A 15206-nucleotide genomic window follows, 5' to 3' on the forward strand; every position below is an offset into this window, starting at 1 on the left:
TTCAGCTACAGAGAAGATTAGACCTGAGTTTTACAAACTCCCTGTATTAGTCAGATTTTGTTGCTGTAATCAAAAGATCTGACAAAAACAACTTAGAGGAAGAAAAGTTTATTTTTGCTCATGGTTTCAGAGGTTCAGTCCATGGCCAACCAACTCCATAGCTTTGGGTCCAAAGCGAGGCAGAATATTATGGTGGAAGGACACGGCAGAGGAACACGGCTCAGTTCGCGACAACCAGGAAGCAGAGAGAGCTCTGGTCACCAGAGACAAAATATAAACCAAAAGGCACACCCCAGGTGACCTACTTCTTTCACCACATTCTACCTGCCTATAATTACCACCAGTTATTCCAGTAAAGTGGATTAATCCACCAATTAAGTCACAACTCGCATAACCTCATCATATTACCTCTGAGCATTTTTGCATTATCTCACACATTGTTGTTGGGAAGCATTTGGAACTGCTTTTTGGGGGACATCACATATTCAAGCCATAAAATTCTGTCCCTGGTCCCAAAAAGCTCATGCCCATCTAACAATGCAAAATATGTTTAGTTATTTTCAAGAGTCCCCAAAATCTTAACAGTTCCAACATTGCCAAAAGTCCAAATCCAAAATATCATCTGAGACTCAAGGCAAATTCTTGATGGTGAGCCCCTGTAAAGATCAAAAGCTTCTTACACATGTCCAATATATAATGACACAGAATATTTTCATACCAAAAGGGAGAAGTTGGGGATAGAAAAAGAGATAGGACCGAAGAAAAACTAAAATCCAGCTGAGCAAATAAGTCCTGTAGCTCCATATCCAGCATCTGGGGTACATGTCTTCCTAATATTCTCTCCAAAGGGCTTGTGTAGGTTTGCCCCTATGGCCTTACTGGTTGCAGCCCACAGGGCCTATCTCTTGGCTTTTTTCTGCTTGATTTCTGCAGCTTTCCTTGGCAGATGTTCCATATTATCGTTATCTCTTAATCTCAGGGGTCTCCATTGCAGCTTCCGCTTCTTTCTCACATCTTCAGGCATCACCCTCTCAGAAGTTGCCTGCAGAGATTCTGAACCTACTATACTTTGCCTGGCCTCTCAGGTCTTCCTTTGAAATCTCTCTATAAGCCTTCATTACCCCCTAACTATACAATCCTGAATTCCTGCAGAACTAGCACCACATGGATGATGCCATCTGCTGCCAATCTTGAGCAGTAGCCAGGTCTCTCAGGAGTATGGCTGCAGTGGCCTCTGGGTGCCTGGATAGCTGAGCATGGTGAAGCCACCTCCAAGGGACCCCTATACAATCAGGGTGCCCCTGTGGTCTCTTCTCAAAGGAATTTTTACTTTTACACCCCTGAACCTAGGATGGATGTGATCTTATCAATTCCTAAGATGCCCCTCAAGCCATCTTTCCTATTATGTCTGACCTGTTATGTCCTATTAGTCACATATCTTTAGTGACTGTAATCTTTTCAACAACCATCTCTCCCTAACCCAAGTTTTACACATACTATGGCCAAATTGTAAGTTTCTCAAATCATTTCACTGTTTTCTGCTCATGATTATCACAGTAAACTTGGCTGAAAACTGCCAAGTGCACTTGAATGCTGTGCTGTCTTGAAATTTTTTCCAACAGATTAATTAGCCCATCACTTTTAAATTCAGCCTCAGGAAAGTCTCAGTACATGAGCCAAATACAGACAATGTTTTTTTTTTTTTTCTTTTTTCCCAGAATGTAACATGGATGACCTCTATTTCAATTTCCAGTAGAGTCTAACTTCTCACCTGAAACCTCATGAGCCAAATCTTTACTGTCCACATTCCTACCAGCATTCTGGTCTTCTGAGATCCCACCAGAATTGCCTATTAAGCTCTTCTTACTACATTCTAAGGTTTCTCCATCCTGCATCGCCAATTTTTTTCAAACTCCTCCCACAAAGCAGTTCCAAATGCTTCCCAACAACATAGTCAGGTTAGTCATAGCAACAGTCCCACCTCTGGTACCAATTTCTTTATTAATTAGCTTTTTGCCATTTACCAAAAGATAAGAATAACTTAGAAAGGGAAAAGTATATTTTGGCTCACGGTTTCATAGGTTCAGTTCATGAAGCAGAATGTTATGTAGAAAGACTAAGTTTATGACAACCAAGAAGGAGAGAGAGAGAGAGAGAGAGAGAGAGAGAGAGAGAGAGAGAGAGAGGTAGATGGGGGGTAGGGAAGGGAGGGAGAGAGAGAGACAGAGGAAGCTCTTCTTACCAGGGACAAAATATAAACCCTAAAATCAAGCCTCCAGTGACTTCCTCAACTACAGTCTACATTCACTACCCAGTTAACTCTTTTAAGGGGCTTAATCCATTGATTAGGTCACAGTTCTCATAATCTAATCATTTCATGTTTGAGCATTCTTGAATTGTCTCACACATGAGCTTTTGAAAGATACCCCACATTCAAACCATAATTCCCCATTGCAACTGCATATCTGTATGAGCTGATAAACAGGCCTAGGGGAGAGCTTTGAGTCATGTGTCTGCCCTGAGCTCACAGTCCCCTTCCACACCAGCTCTGCCTGTGGGCCCTTTATCATTTTCTGCCACCTGTGGCATAGGCTTAGCTCTCCGTGGAAAAGGCTGGTACACTGCCCTCTGCATACTGTGTCACCATGACATACCACACTACTCTTTGGTGCCTTCTTGTCTTTGGCATAGAATCCATCCCCTTCCCTTTTGTGACTATGATTTTGAGATAGCAAGTTTAAAATAAGACTATGTTTAAAAAATTATAGGAATCTAAATGTAAGTTTTGTGAAAGAAAGAAAGAAAGAAAGAAAGAAAGAAAGAAAGAAAGAAAGAAAGAAAGAAAGAAAGAAAGAAGGAAGGAAGAAAACGAATGGAAAGTTGAGCCTCTCTATCTCCCCAGCTCAAGTGAAGACCCTGTCCTTGGGCCTGTCTTGGACAACCCCTGCCCTCTTACCATTGCTTCTATTAAACCTCGCTCCTGCCTCTGACTCCACCTGCCTTGGCCAGCATACTGTTTAATCCATGACCTGTTGAATTATTCCTTTTTTAAGCAGTCACCTCCTCAGAAGCCTTTTTAGTCTCAAGTAGTTGCCCCCTCTTTGATTCTCAGCACAGTGCTTCAAGACACATCTGGGCTAAAGAGAAGAAGGGATGGAAAGGGGGCAGGGGATGAAAATGGGGGATAGAGATTAAATTTCTCCTCCACACTAGCCTGTGGACAGAGATGGCATTGTTGGTATCTGGAGGCCAAGTGTAGAAGCCCTCCCCTCCCTCTGCCTGCACTTTCCCACTCCAGTTAAAGCCCTCTATAACCCACCCCTATTCCTCATTTCTCCTAAAGAGCTCACTGGGTTTCACAAGTGTCCCAGAGACCCCTTATTTAATAGATATTCCTTGTCTGCTTAATCTCATTTGGTGCATCACAAATTAATCCTTATTTTAGTGTGAATTTCTACTTTTATAATTTTTAAAAAATTATAAGATTCTGTTTCACGGGGGCACCTCTGCATTGCCCTTTGGGGCCTGGGGATTGGGGTGGAATTCTACCCACCATCCTTGCATGGAAGCCAGTTGTCTTGTGACAGCAGGGGTAAGAGACAAAGCTGACTGAGATGAAACAGAAAAGCAAGAATTGGGGATTGGGTTTCACCTCACTTCTGAGTAGTAAAATGAAATTAAATCCTCCTAAAACATCCCTAAATTTCACTTACCACTCTTTCCACAAACCTCTTTTTTCTTTTTCTTTTCTTTTTTTTTTTAATACATGGCCAAAAGCATACAAGGAAAATAGGGAGTTGGGGGAAGCAATCCTAGCAACATTTGTGGTAGAAAATCTGCCCACACTGGTATGTGTGAATTCCACATTATTCCAGAGTCCCATTATTCTCAATGGGCAAGTTGGGGGAGCAGTTCGAATACCTGGTATTTGGAGAGCTGCCAAAGCACATCTGTAGGATTTCTAATGAGAACTCAAGGGCCCTGACCTTGAGGGCTCCAACTGTCACCTATGCATTCCCAGCTTCAGCCTAACCTTAGGGGCAATGTAGGCCTTTGACAGCAGGAAAACATAAAAACATCCAAGGCATTTTTAGAAGGTACAAGGCCACCCTACCACGAAAACTTCAGTAAACTGAAGATGACAAAAATCACTCATTCTTTTTATTAACGATCTTTTTTATTCTTATGAGCACTGCACTAGTGCAGTCCTATCATTTCAAATATATTGTTTATTAGGAAGAAAATACATTACATGAATCATTTTCCTTTAAATTACATTTGTGAGATACAAGCCTGGTAATTCTTCTCTTTTTCCAAGAGCAGTGCAACCCTTGTGTTCCCAAACATCACCGTGAAGCAAAGCCAATGTCTTCCCATTTCTGAGTTGAACACAAGTAACTATTATGTGTTGTTCTGGAAACTATGACAGACATTATTCATCTGTTTGTTTAAATGGTTCATGGCCAAGAGAGAGGGGGGAAACCTTGAAATTTGATTTAAATTTTTTTTTTAAGCAAAAAAGTGGTGTGAGACAGAGCAAGGGAATAAATGTTCACAGTTGTCAGTGCCCAGTTGTGGGAACCTCACATGATATTGGACACAGTCACCTCAAAATTGCCTGTGCTTACAAAGGCATTTCAACACCAGACAACAGGATGTCAGAGCTAGCTGAGTTCCTGACCTGACAGATTGGAGTCTTCTCCCTGTGTCATCCACCCTCTGGGGGACATACCTTGATTGGCTCCCTTTGAAAATTGACCTGAAAGGTCAAATATGTTAGCACATTACCTTCTTTGATGCCCACTTTCAGACTGATCTTTAGAAAACAGTTTGTGAGATCACCTTGGGATCACGTATTTCGCCTGTAATCTCTTGACCACAGTCAGCCGGAGGCAAAGTCTGCTTTTGGTGCGCTTGACAGCTCCCTTTCCAGCACGTTCTTTATTCGGACTAGCTCATTTCACGAGTCTGCCTGTACCTGTGCAGATGCCTTTTCACCAAAAGGCCTCATTCCAAGATGTGCGTAGCTAAAGCCAGTATGATTCAAATTATGTCACCTCGTCCTGGTTAGCAGTTAACTAAGGATATTTCCAGGCTCAAAATCTTCTTGGGAAAAAGGAGATATTTTTGGATAGGTGATAACTTTTGAGGTAATATCTGATTATAACCTGTTCTTAAAGTCTTCTTGTCTTTGATCTATCGGCATTGGACTAATTCTGTGACCTTTACTCGGATCCTTAATTTTACTATAAAGTCCCCTTTTAAAATTCTTTTAATTGATACATATCAATTATTCATATTTATTTATATTTACAGTGTTATTTTGATACATGTATACAATGTGTGATGATCAAATTGGGCTTATTAACATATCTCTATCGTTTCTTTGTGTTGAGAACATTCACAATCATTTCCCCTAGTTATTTTGAATTACACAATAAACTTTTAAACTATTTTCACCATGCTGTGCTCTATATATGGAATCCTAGAACTGATTCTTCCTATCTCACTTTATTGTTTTACCCAATCATTACCCTTTCTAGCTTCTGGTAGCCACCATTCTATTCTCTACTTCCATTAGATCAATTCATTTCGCTTCACATATGAGTAAGAACATGTCATATACTTGACTTATTTTATATAATATTATTCACTTCCATTCATTGTTGCCACAAAGGACAGAATATCAAATCCTTGATGATGAGTGAAGATGAGGATTTTTTCATATATTTGTTACCCATTTGTGTGTGTATATATATATATATATATATATATATATATATATATATTTTTTTACAATATATCTATTCACATCACATACCCATTTTAAAAATCAGATTATTTTGTTTTGTTTGTTTATATGTTTTGTTTTGTTTTTGCTGAGGAGTTAGTTGAAAAAAAAATATATATATATATAGGTATTAACCCCTTGTTGGATGAATAATTTACAAATATCTTTTTCCCATTCTGCAGGTTATCTTTTCTCTCTGTTAATTATTTCCTTTACTATGTGGAAAGTTTTTGTTGTATTTTGGTTTTGCTTTTGTTATACCTAATTTTCACCTTTAAGTGATCTGACTGCATCACCCAAGGGTGTCTGGGAAACTTCACACTGAGCCTGGAATATCTAAAGCTAGTATGTGGTTTTGTTTTTAACCAATCTTGCCAATAGGTTGCCCAATTTACACATTTTAAAAGGGGATACTTTCCATCCATATTTGGCCATGATGGTCTTTTGGGAAGGCACTGGGAAGTTGTTTTTACTCGGGAAAAGAGAAAAGGCTAACCACATAGAGAAGAAATAACCCACCTTTGCTAGATGGCTCACTGGAGCACACCTAGGGACACCATCTCCTCCTGGATGGAAACTCCCACCGCTGCATGGTGGCCTGGGTCTTGGCTCTGTGGTCCTGATATGATGTCATCTCCCGTGGCTCATAATGGGGCCTATAGGAGGGCTGAGGGGGTAACTTCAGAGGTGCTGGATGACTTTGTTCCCTGCAGACCTCCCCATGAGGTTGCCATGCTGTGGGCTTATGGAGCTCACTTTCCCTGCCAGTCCACTCCAAGAGCCGTGAGAATCAGGACAGAGGTACCATACTGCAGATGCTCTGTAAATTGCCCACACTTCCGTCAGATGAATCTGTGATAGTCACCCACAAAGATATCAAAACCCCTCCTCACCTCAAAGACTTGGAATCCTAGCTACTGGCCTCTCCCTGGACCTCCACCTCAGCCCTCTTGTACAAATGAGATATTTTTAAATTAAGGCAAAATTTACGAAACATAAAATTAACCATTTTAAAGTGACCAATTCAGTATAATTAGCACATTCACAGTGTGGCACATACACTGCCTCTCTCATTAGGCAGTTACTTCCCATTCCTGCCTTCATACCCCTGGCAACCACCAACCTTTCTGTCTCTGTGAATTACCTATTCTGAATAGTCCATATAAAGGGAATCATGCAATATGTGGGGCTTTTTTGTGTGTGTGTTCAGCTTATATAATTTAGCATATTCTTTTTTCAGTACTAGGGATTGAACCAGGGACATTGTACCACTGCACTACATCCAAACCTTTTTATTTTTATTTTAAGACAGGGTCTCACTAAGTTGTCCAGTCTAGCTTTGAACTGCAATACTCCTGCCTCAGTCTCCCAAGTCACTGCAATGACAGGCATGCACCGCCACACCCAGCAGCATAATGTTTTGGAGGTTCTTCCATACTGTAGCATGTTTCAGTACTTTTTTACTTTTTTATGGCTGAATAGTAGTTTACCCTGTGTATCAACTAAATTTTGTTAATCCATTCATCTGTTGATGAAAATTTTAGTTGCTTTCACCTTTCAGCTACTGTGAATTGTGCTGCTGTGAATGTTTGTGTGTCGAAGCTAATTGAGTACCTGTTTTCCATCCTTTGGTTTCAGTTAGGTTTTATGGTTAGCAAAACACCTCTACATCCATTCTCTTCCCACATATAAGTATTCATTTTAACTATTGTATTTCCCCAAAACGGGGAATTTTAGGGCCAAATTCACTAGCAATCATCCATTCTGCTAATTAAATCTATTAGATCTGCCCATTCCCTTTATTATTATTCTGAGAAAGAAAATGATTCCCAGGAAGGAGGATGTTTCTGGTATGGAGAATGGTCCATACAGTGGGCTAGCCTAGGACAGTCACCACAACCTCAATTAGGTTGATTTGTGAGTGAGCAATAAACAGAAGGGTATAATATAAAGTTAGTATTCCACAGAATGGTTTGACTAAGGTGCTGAGAGTTGGGGGGAGTTGGGAGCATCTGGATCCTAAAAATGAGAAGGACATTCACAGATGAAAGGAGGGTAGAAGGCATTCAGGCCTCAGAAAGAGTGCAAGCCGAGCCACAGGAGCATCAAAGTGCATTTTTTATTTTGAGACTTGCAAGATCCTTAGTGTGGCTAGTATTACCAGGTTCACTACACCTGGCAGGGAACGAGGCTGGGAACAGGCATGAGATGAAGTCTCCATAGAACAGTGTTGCTTTTCCTGGCTCTTCAGAGCTTAATGGATAGATACTCCCACTGCTGCCCCAAGGTGCCACCTGCACTCTCGCAAAGTCTCATCATCCTTTATAAACTCTTTGCCCTAGGGAATGAGACCCTGGAAGTGGAGGGCAAAACGTTTTCTGTCTTTGCCAATTCCATGACAACAAACTGGGAAGGTTGCAGAGGCTGGCAACATGGTAACTAAATTACCTCTGTGAGAAACCTAAGTTCCCGCAAAACACCCTCTGCACCTCTACATCCAGGGAGGTATCTGGCGCATGCTCATGCTGACCATGGCAATGAGCAGCCAGGTTCCGTCTGCCTTTTCACCATGCACTTTCCTCCTCCGCAGAACGTGGCCTTGGACACGATAACTGCAAGTGCCCTTGCACTTCAGCTGCCTTGCCGCTTCATGTTTCTAATTTGCAGAGCATGGAGTGAGGCAGGAAGACATCAGTGATGAAAGAAGTGTGAGCTGGAAAAAAGCATAAAGCTGATTAATGCTGGGGAGGATTTGTTCTCCCCCAGCCAAAGCCAGCAGGGAAAATTGGAAGGAATGAAAGGTGATTGTGACTGTGTTTAAAAGAAAATCTTTTTGCCACTCAGTATACACTAAAGCATCTCCACAGCAGAAAGCCCCTGTAAGAAGTGCAGGAACTTCCATAACCAAACCATTTAGGAAAAAAAAAAAAAAAAATATATATATATATATATATATATATATATATATATATATATATACACACACACAGTATGGTTACAAGCACTCCATTAGGAAAAATCTAGCTCTTCTGCTTGCTGTACAACTTTGGACAAGTTCTTCACGCTTTCTGGCCCTTAGTTTTCTCATCTGTAAAATAGGAATAATTACACTACACCCTCTTTAGAAGACTCCAGTCAATATGAGATGACTTACAAACTATTTTATAAATATATGGAACTCAGCAGTGCTTGGTACAGGATAAAGGCTCATCAGAAAGTCTCTTACTTACAATCAAGTTATTTCTGATGGAGAACAGTCTTGGAAAACTGAACACAGTTACAGATCCAGCAACATGGCCTGAGCTTTGAATTTTTCCCTTTAATTCCTAGCTCCACCACTTCCAGGCTTTGTGAATTTCAAGCTACTTAACTTCTCTGAACCACAGTGTTTCCTCCTGTGAAATAAAGATGCTATGAAGAAATCACCTCACACCGCATGCAGCACAGAGGAGCAGATGCTTAATAGGAGTTTGCTTTTTTAGTGCTGTGGTTCTTCACCACGTTCAAATCACCTGGGGTTTTTTTTTTTTTTTTTCTTAAGCATGAATTCCTAAGCCTTGCCCCCAGAGAGTATGATTTAATAGGTCCAAGGCGGGGCCTAAGCACTGGTATTTTTGAAAGCTGCCTCAAGAGATTCTTACAAGTAGCCAGGGCTGAGAACTGCTCACCAGCAGATGACGTTACATACTGGTTTGCTTTTTGGTTTTTGAAAATATCTGTCCCCAGGAAATTGGTCAGAATAGCAGGAATTCTAAGCATAGTAAAAAAAAAATTTCAATACACCTGCAGCTGTAACCCCTTGATAAGAAATGGGCAGCTAAGGAATTGCATTCCATTTTATTTTTTGGGGGAGGGAATATATATATATATATTTTCAAAGAGTCTTTTTAAGAGGCTTGAACTGGAAAGGTGGTAAGAAGTTTAGCCTAAGCTTCACACATAAAATATGGGAACTCCCAGTAGGTTGGGGATTTATATCTGGGGGTAATTCCAGGGTTTTGTCCTCCCAAGAGATATAAATTGAGGCCTTCAGAATTTAAGTAGGGGAGGACGAAGGGTTCTCATAATGACACCTTCAACATCCAGGGATCTGCTAATGCTGAGGGATAGAAAAGCATAGTCTCTAATAGCAGGGGTGGTGTGGGGGTGGATTCTGGTCTCTACTTAGGTTTACAGCATCCAAGGCTAGGTCATCGAGAACCTTCCTTCTCCCCATAGGTTTATGGTATTAGTTACCCAATAAAAGTTGGGTTAATTTTACAACCCAAGTAAAATTTAAGCCAAAAAGGCTTCAACATTACTCTAGGGTTTATGAAAGTAAACATATGGAGTGCTTGCAGGATTGCACAACATTAAAATTTCAATTTCTTTATGTCAGGTATATAATATATTCGTTTGTATGTGTACTTAAAGGTTAAGATTTTAAGAGCTTTGCAATACAGGCTATTTTTGAGACTCAACTAAAGATACTTACCCTACCCCCACCTTCAAACTGATTGGTGTAGAGTGGGAAATAGAAAACTGATGAATATAACTGTCTATCAGATTTTTTTTTTCTGGTTTGCTGCTGTATTGTGGGCTTCCTAGACTCCTGTACTGACCCTCACCCCACCGACACAAGTGGGGAAGTACTGCACCAAAGCCCTGACCACAGTCTGTGTTGCAGGATAGGAGCTTAGTAAATGCCTTTTAAATAAAATTCCTCTTTGAGTCTTGTAAATACTTTAATAATAATCAATGTCATCTCTGCCGTTTAAAAGGCCTTTGCCCTATTTGATGGGATTGTTATGACTTATACTTGGAAGCTAGAGAGATCAATTGTCATCCCCATCTTATAGATAAGAAAAACATGGCTCAGAGGGCATAGAGGACTTACCTAAGGATGCCCACATGTTAAACCCAGAAAGGAAATATTGTTTTCCTGGCTTTTAACTTAGAAAAACCCAAGAGGGAAATGATATTTTGTGGAGACGTATTGACAGCAGCCAGATTGAGCAGAAAAGAAGCATCCAGGGTAGAGATCAACCTACAAATGTGGCAGGCAGCTTTTGACATAGCTATGATCTTCCTTTGAAAAACAGGTGGATGTCCTATATTCTGTCTTGGGCCCATTTTAGGGAAGGTATAGCCTCTGCCCTTTTATATTAAAACTAACATCTCCAGGTTCATCACTTGCCACAGTGCTAATAATTAACTGGTATCCCTTTGTCTTCAAGATGAAATCTACTTTCTTCTTTTACTTATTATTTTGAGGTAGCAAAATTTTAGTAAGACTTTTTTAAAAAAAAAAATTTTAGGGTAACATTAAGGCAAGACTTCCAAAGACATTTTCTCCAAATTCCTGTAGATTTAGTGACTCAACTCAAATTTTCAGGTCTGTGGCTTTGTGTAGGCTGTCTTTCTGCATAGCATAGGTCTCAAGCAGTAAGAAGCCACCTATCCAGGCTACACTCTGGTTCCTTCTAGCTGCACCCAGCTCCTTACCCTGTGGATCCCCCTAATTGACATGTCAGTTGGAGTGGATCTTGTGGCTAATACACCCACGCCATTGTAGCAAATGAAGCAGAAATAATCTGTGCTTAAAAAACAAAAAACTGTAGAACATGTGCCCAGATTTCCAACTCATTTCCTCTTTACTCTTACAACTACATCATCTTCCAGCCCACCACCAGCTGCGAAAATAAAAGCGTTTTCTCCCATATTTAAGGATGATTTTGTGCTTCAGGATGATTTTCTGGGGGTGTAGGAAACTTGACCAACGTGACCAACAGATGTTTTAAGTGATGTTTTGAGAACTGAGCAAAAGCTGTCTTTGGGATACTATGCCCAAATGTGCCCCCTAGTGGTATTTAAGGGCATTGCACAGTGAGAGCTGACTAACCGGTACATTAGATAACCACTACGCTTTGTTTTTAGAGATGAGTATGAAGAAGATGGATTCTGTCAGCCATACAGAGGGATTGCATGTGCACGATTTATTGGCAACCGCACTGTCTATATGGAGTCTTTGCATATGCAAGGGGAAATAGAAAATCAGATCACAGGTAGGTAACAACAATAAAGTTATATTTATCCCTTGAATAACTATTTTTCTCACCAACAATTTCATTGAGCTTCTCTCTTGACAAAGGAGTAGGCTAGGCATGAGGGCTGGGAGCAAGGCCATAAAGAATCATGAGACATGATCTCTGTGCTCTGGAATTTACATTAAAATAATTTATTAAAGATCACTCTTAGAGAAAAAGGAAGATTTAAGAAATCTGACATTCACTCCAACACTCAATAAATATTACTGAGTGCTTTCAGTATGCCAGGAGCTGGCTTCGGACCTGGGGATGTGATGGTGTAAACAGGCTGGGTGTGTCTGCCCTCACAGAGCTTACTGTTGGGAAGCAACGTGTTATACACTGAAAGAGAATGAAATTAGAGTCTAGAACTCTGGACATGAATCCCAGAGCTATTTTTACAGCGACTTGGGGGAAATTGCTTCTTGTCCACAAAAATCATTTCTTCTGGAAAAAAAAGGAAAAGAAAGGTCGGGGAATCTCATGAGAATTGAAGGGAGATCAGTAGAGTGAAAAAAGGGACTAGGGAAGGGAGGAGTAGAGGGAAAGGGAAACCTCTGGGGAATGATACTGGCCACATTATATTGTTGTAGTGTGTGCATGTACTGATATGGAGCAATAAATCCCACCATTATGTGTACCTATAATGCACCAATTAACAATATGGAAAATCAGAAAAAAAAGAAAATCCCTTCTTCCTATATGAAATGAATGATTAACCTTAGGTGCCTTCCTGCTGTACTTGTCAATATTTTACTCATCATTTTTCCTCACTGAAATTTAATTGTCTTCATTTTCTTTTGATGGAAAGCTAAGAGTGTGGCCCTTTCACATGAGTGTGGCTAGTGTAGTGCATCTTAGACCATTTCCACCCTAGTTCTGGTGGCTATCATGGCCTCATGTCCTTTTCATGAGTGTGGTCATTATGCTTCTGTGCCACATGCTCTTTGCAGTCCATTTGAAATTGCCTTCATGAAATTCTAGTAAGGCTGACAGATTTAGCAAATACAAAAACGTTTCTCCAGTTATGTCTGAATTTCAGATAATGTTTAACATAATTATATCCTCCATGTTTTTCTGAAATTCAAATCTGACTATTACAGTTTGTCTAGCAACCTGAGGATTTAAGAAAGGCAAGAACAGGGAAGGATAGAGAGCATAGAGGGAAGGTAGACACAACCAATGCACCAGGTATATATGCATGTATGGAAATGCCACAGTGAAACACCTTAATTTGCATAATACACTGAAAAAGTATGCAAGCAAGTGAGAAAGAGGCAAGAATAAACTCAAACCAGGCATGGTGGTGCACACCCATAATCCCCAGCAACTGGGAAGGCTGAGGCAGGAGGATCCCAAGTTCGAGGCCAGCTTTGTGAACTCGGAAAGACCTTGTCTCAAAATTAAAAGTGCTAAGGATGTTGCTCAGTGGCACAGCACCTACCTAGAATGTGCCAGGCTGTGGATTTAGTTGTCAGTACCAGAATCAAAACATTCCAAGGTGGGAACATAGAACAACAAAAGGTTCAGAAAGTATGATCTTGAAGGAATTTGAAAGAACAGGGAGGAGGCTGGGGGGAGCTATTTAACTAGGAGAACTAACTATGGAAAGATGGACTTGCCATTTTTTGGAAGCCCTCAAGTTTTCAGGAGGAAGAAAACTCTGAAATTTCAAAGAGCAGATGTAGGATTGATAGGAAGGAGCTATTGAAGGCACATTTCAACCTAAAAAAAAAAAAAAAAAAAAAGAACATTTTAACCCAACTTTTACCAAGAATTCATACAAATAAAGGGAGATTCTGACGTAAATATTCGGTGACCTATTTATAATAATTGTTCAGTAGACATCAGCTTCCTGGAACGTATTATTGATCCCCCCCCTCCATATAACTTTGTTTAACCCCCTAGCATTTTCCAAACCTGTTTGGCTGTGTAAGCATAGTTTCTCAAACACTGTTAATAAGCTTCAGGATTAAAGTCCCAAGAAACACACATTGAGAAACAGGGCATCAACAGCCCCCAGGACTGCCCTTCCAGACTGCTGCTCTTTTTATCTAGACGCCCCGTGGGGATGAGGTTAAGCTGGAGGAGCACTAATAGTCTATGATACATACTGGAACAATTGGATTGTGCTCTTCGAGAACTTCCAAGTGAGTTGCCTCATTTTCAGAAAATGGAATAGAAAGTATTCAAGCCGCAAAGAAATGAAGCAAGTTACCCAAACTCGTCCAGCAACTCTTGCCATCTGGCAAGACACAGAACTGGATGCTGTGCTCAGGCTCAGCCACTGCCTGAGGCAAGTTCTGCCCTGGAGCTGTCAAATGTCTTAGAAGCATCGAAAAACTAATAATAATAAAAAAAAATCCCGGATGAAACATGAAGTTCTACTGCTTTGTAGTAAAAAAATGAAAAATGTATTGTACTTTAACCTAATTAATTATTTTTATTAGGAAACAGTACATATGTAATTTAATATTTTTTTAACTTTGTAGTCAAAATGATTTTTTCAAGTCAGTGAAAGTAAGCTGCTTTGACATCTGAAATGAATCTCCTCCTCCGGGCCCTGTGGGTTTCAGCACAGCAGATTCCTCCCTGTGTGTGTTTGTATTTGATATCTGTTGACTAGATAACCGGAGGAGATAAACCCTGGCCTCTGGAGTTAATAATTGTGTTTGTTTTTCAGCTGCCTTCACCATGATTGGCACCTCCAGTCACTTATCTGATAAGTGCTCTCAGTTTGCCATTCCTTCCCTGTGCCACTACGCCTTCCCATACTGTGATGAAACCTCAGCTGTCCCAAAGCCCCGAGACTTGTGTCGAGATGAATGTGAAATCCTGGAAAATGTCTTGTGTCAAACAGAGTACATTTTTGCAAGGTCGAATCCCATGATTCTGATGAGGCTAAAACTGCCAAACTGTGAAGATCTTCCCCAGCCAGAGAGCCCAGAAGCTGCAAACTGTATTCGGATTGGAATTCCCATGGCAGATCCTATAAATAAAAGTAAGTGGTAGCCCTGACCTTCTGTGTGAACTTCTGTGCTGACCTGAAGGCGAGCAACCCAATGGCATAGTGAAAATGGACCTTGACCTACAGTAATTATTCACATCAGGACAGTAATTGTTCACACTGGTCATTAGATCACCTTCTAGTGGTCTGAGTACCATGCCTCAGCACTCAATGGTAGACTAGATAGAGTTACCTTCAACAAGCTGCATAAAAACAACCATTTAAAAGAATAGGAGAGAGTTTCTTCATAACCTAAACACAGAATTACCATTCCACCCCTGAGTATATGATCAGAACAATTGCAAACAGATGTTCAAACAAAAACTCTCATGTGAATGTTCAT

General features: G+C 40.5%; 1 protein-coding gene across 1 annotated transcript in view; it reads left to right on the top strand.

Annotated features, from left to right (window-relative positions):
- Positions 1–15206, top strand: part of Ror1 (receptor tyrosine kinase like orphan receptor 1) — a 163162-nt gene that overhangs the window by 119468 nt on the left and 28488 nt on the right. The window contains exons 5-6 of the mRNA XM_077791550.1: positions 11708–11835; positions 14540–14857. Of these exons, the coding sequence (XP_077647676.1) occupies positions 11708–11835; positions 14540–14857 (446 nt within the window). The remainder of the gene's footprint in view (positions 1–11707; positions 11836–14539; positions 14858–15206) is intronic.

This window comes from Urocitellus parryii, chromosome 11 (assembly GCF_045843805.1).
Source record: "Urocitellus parryii isolate mUroPar1 chromosome 11, mUroPar1.hap1, whole genome shotgun sequence".
NCBI lineage: Eukaryota > Metazoa > Chordata > Mammalia > Rodentia > Sciuridae > Urocitellus > Urocitellus parryii.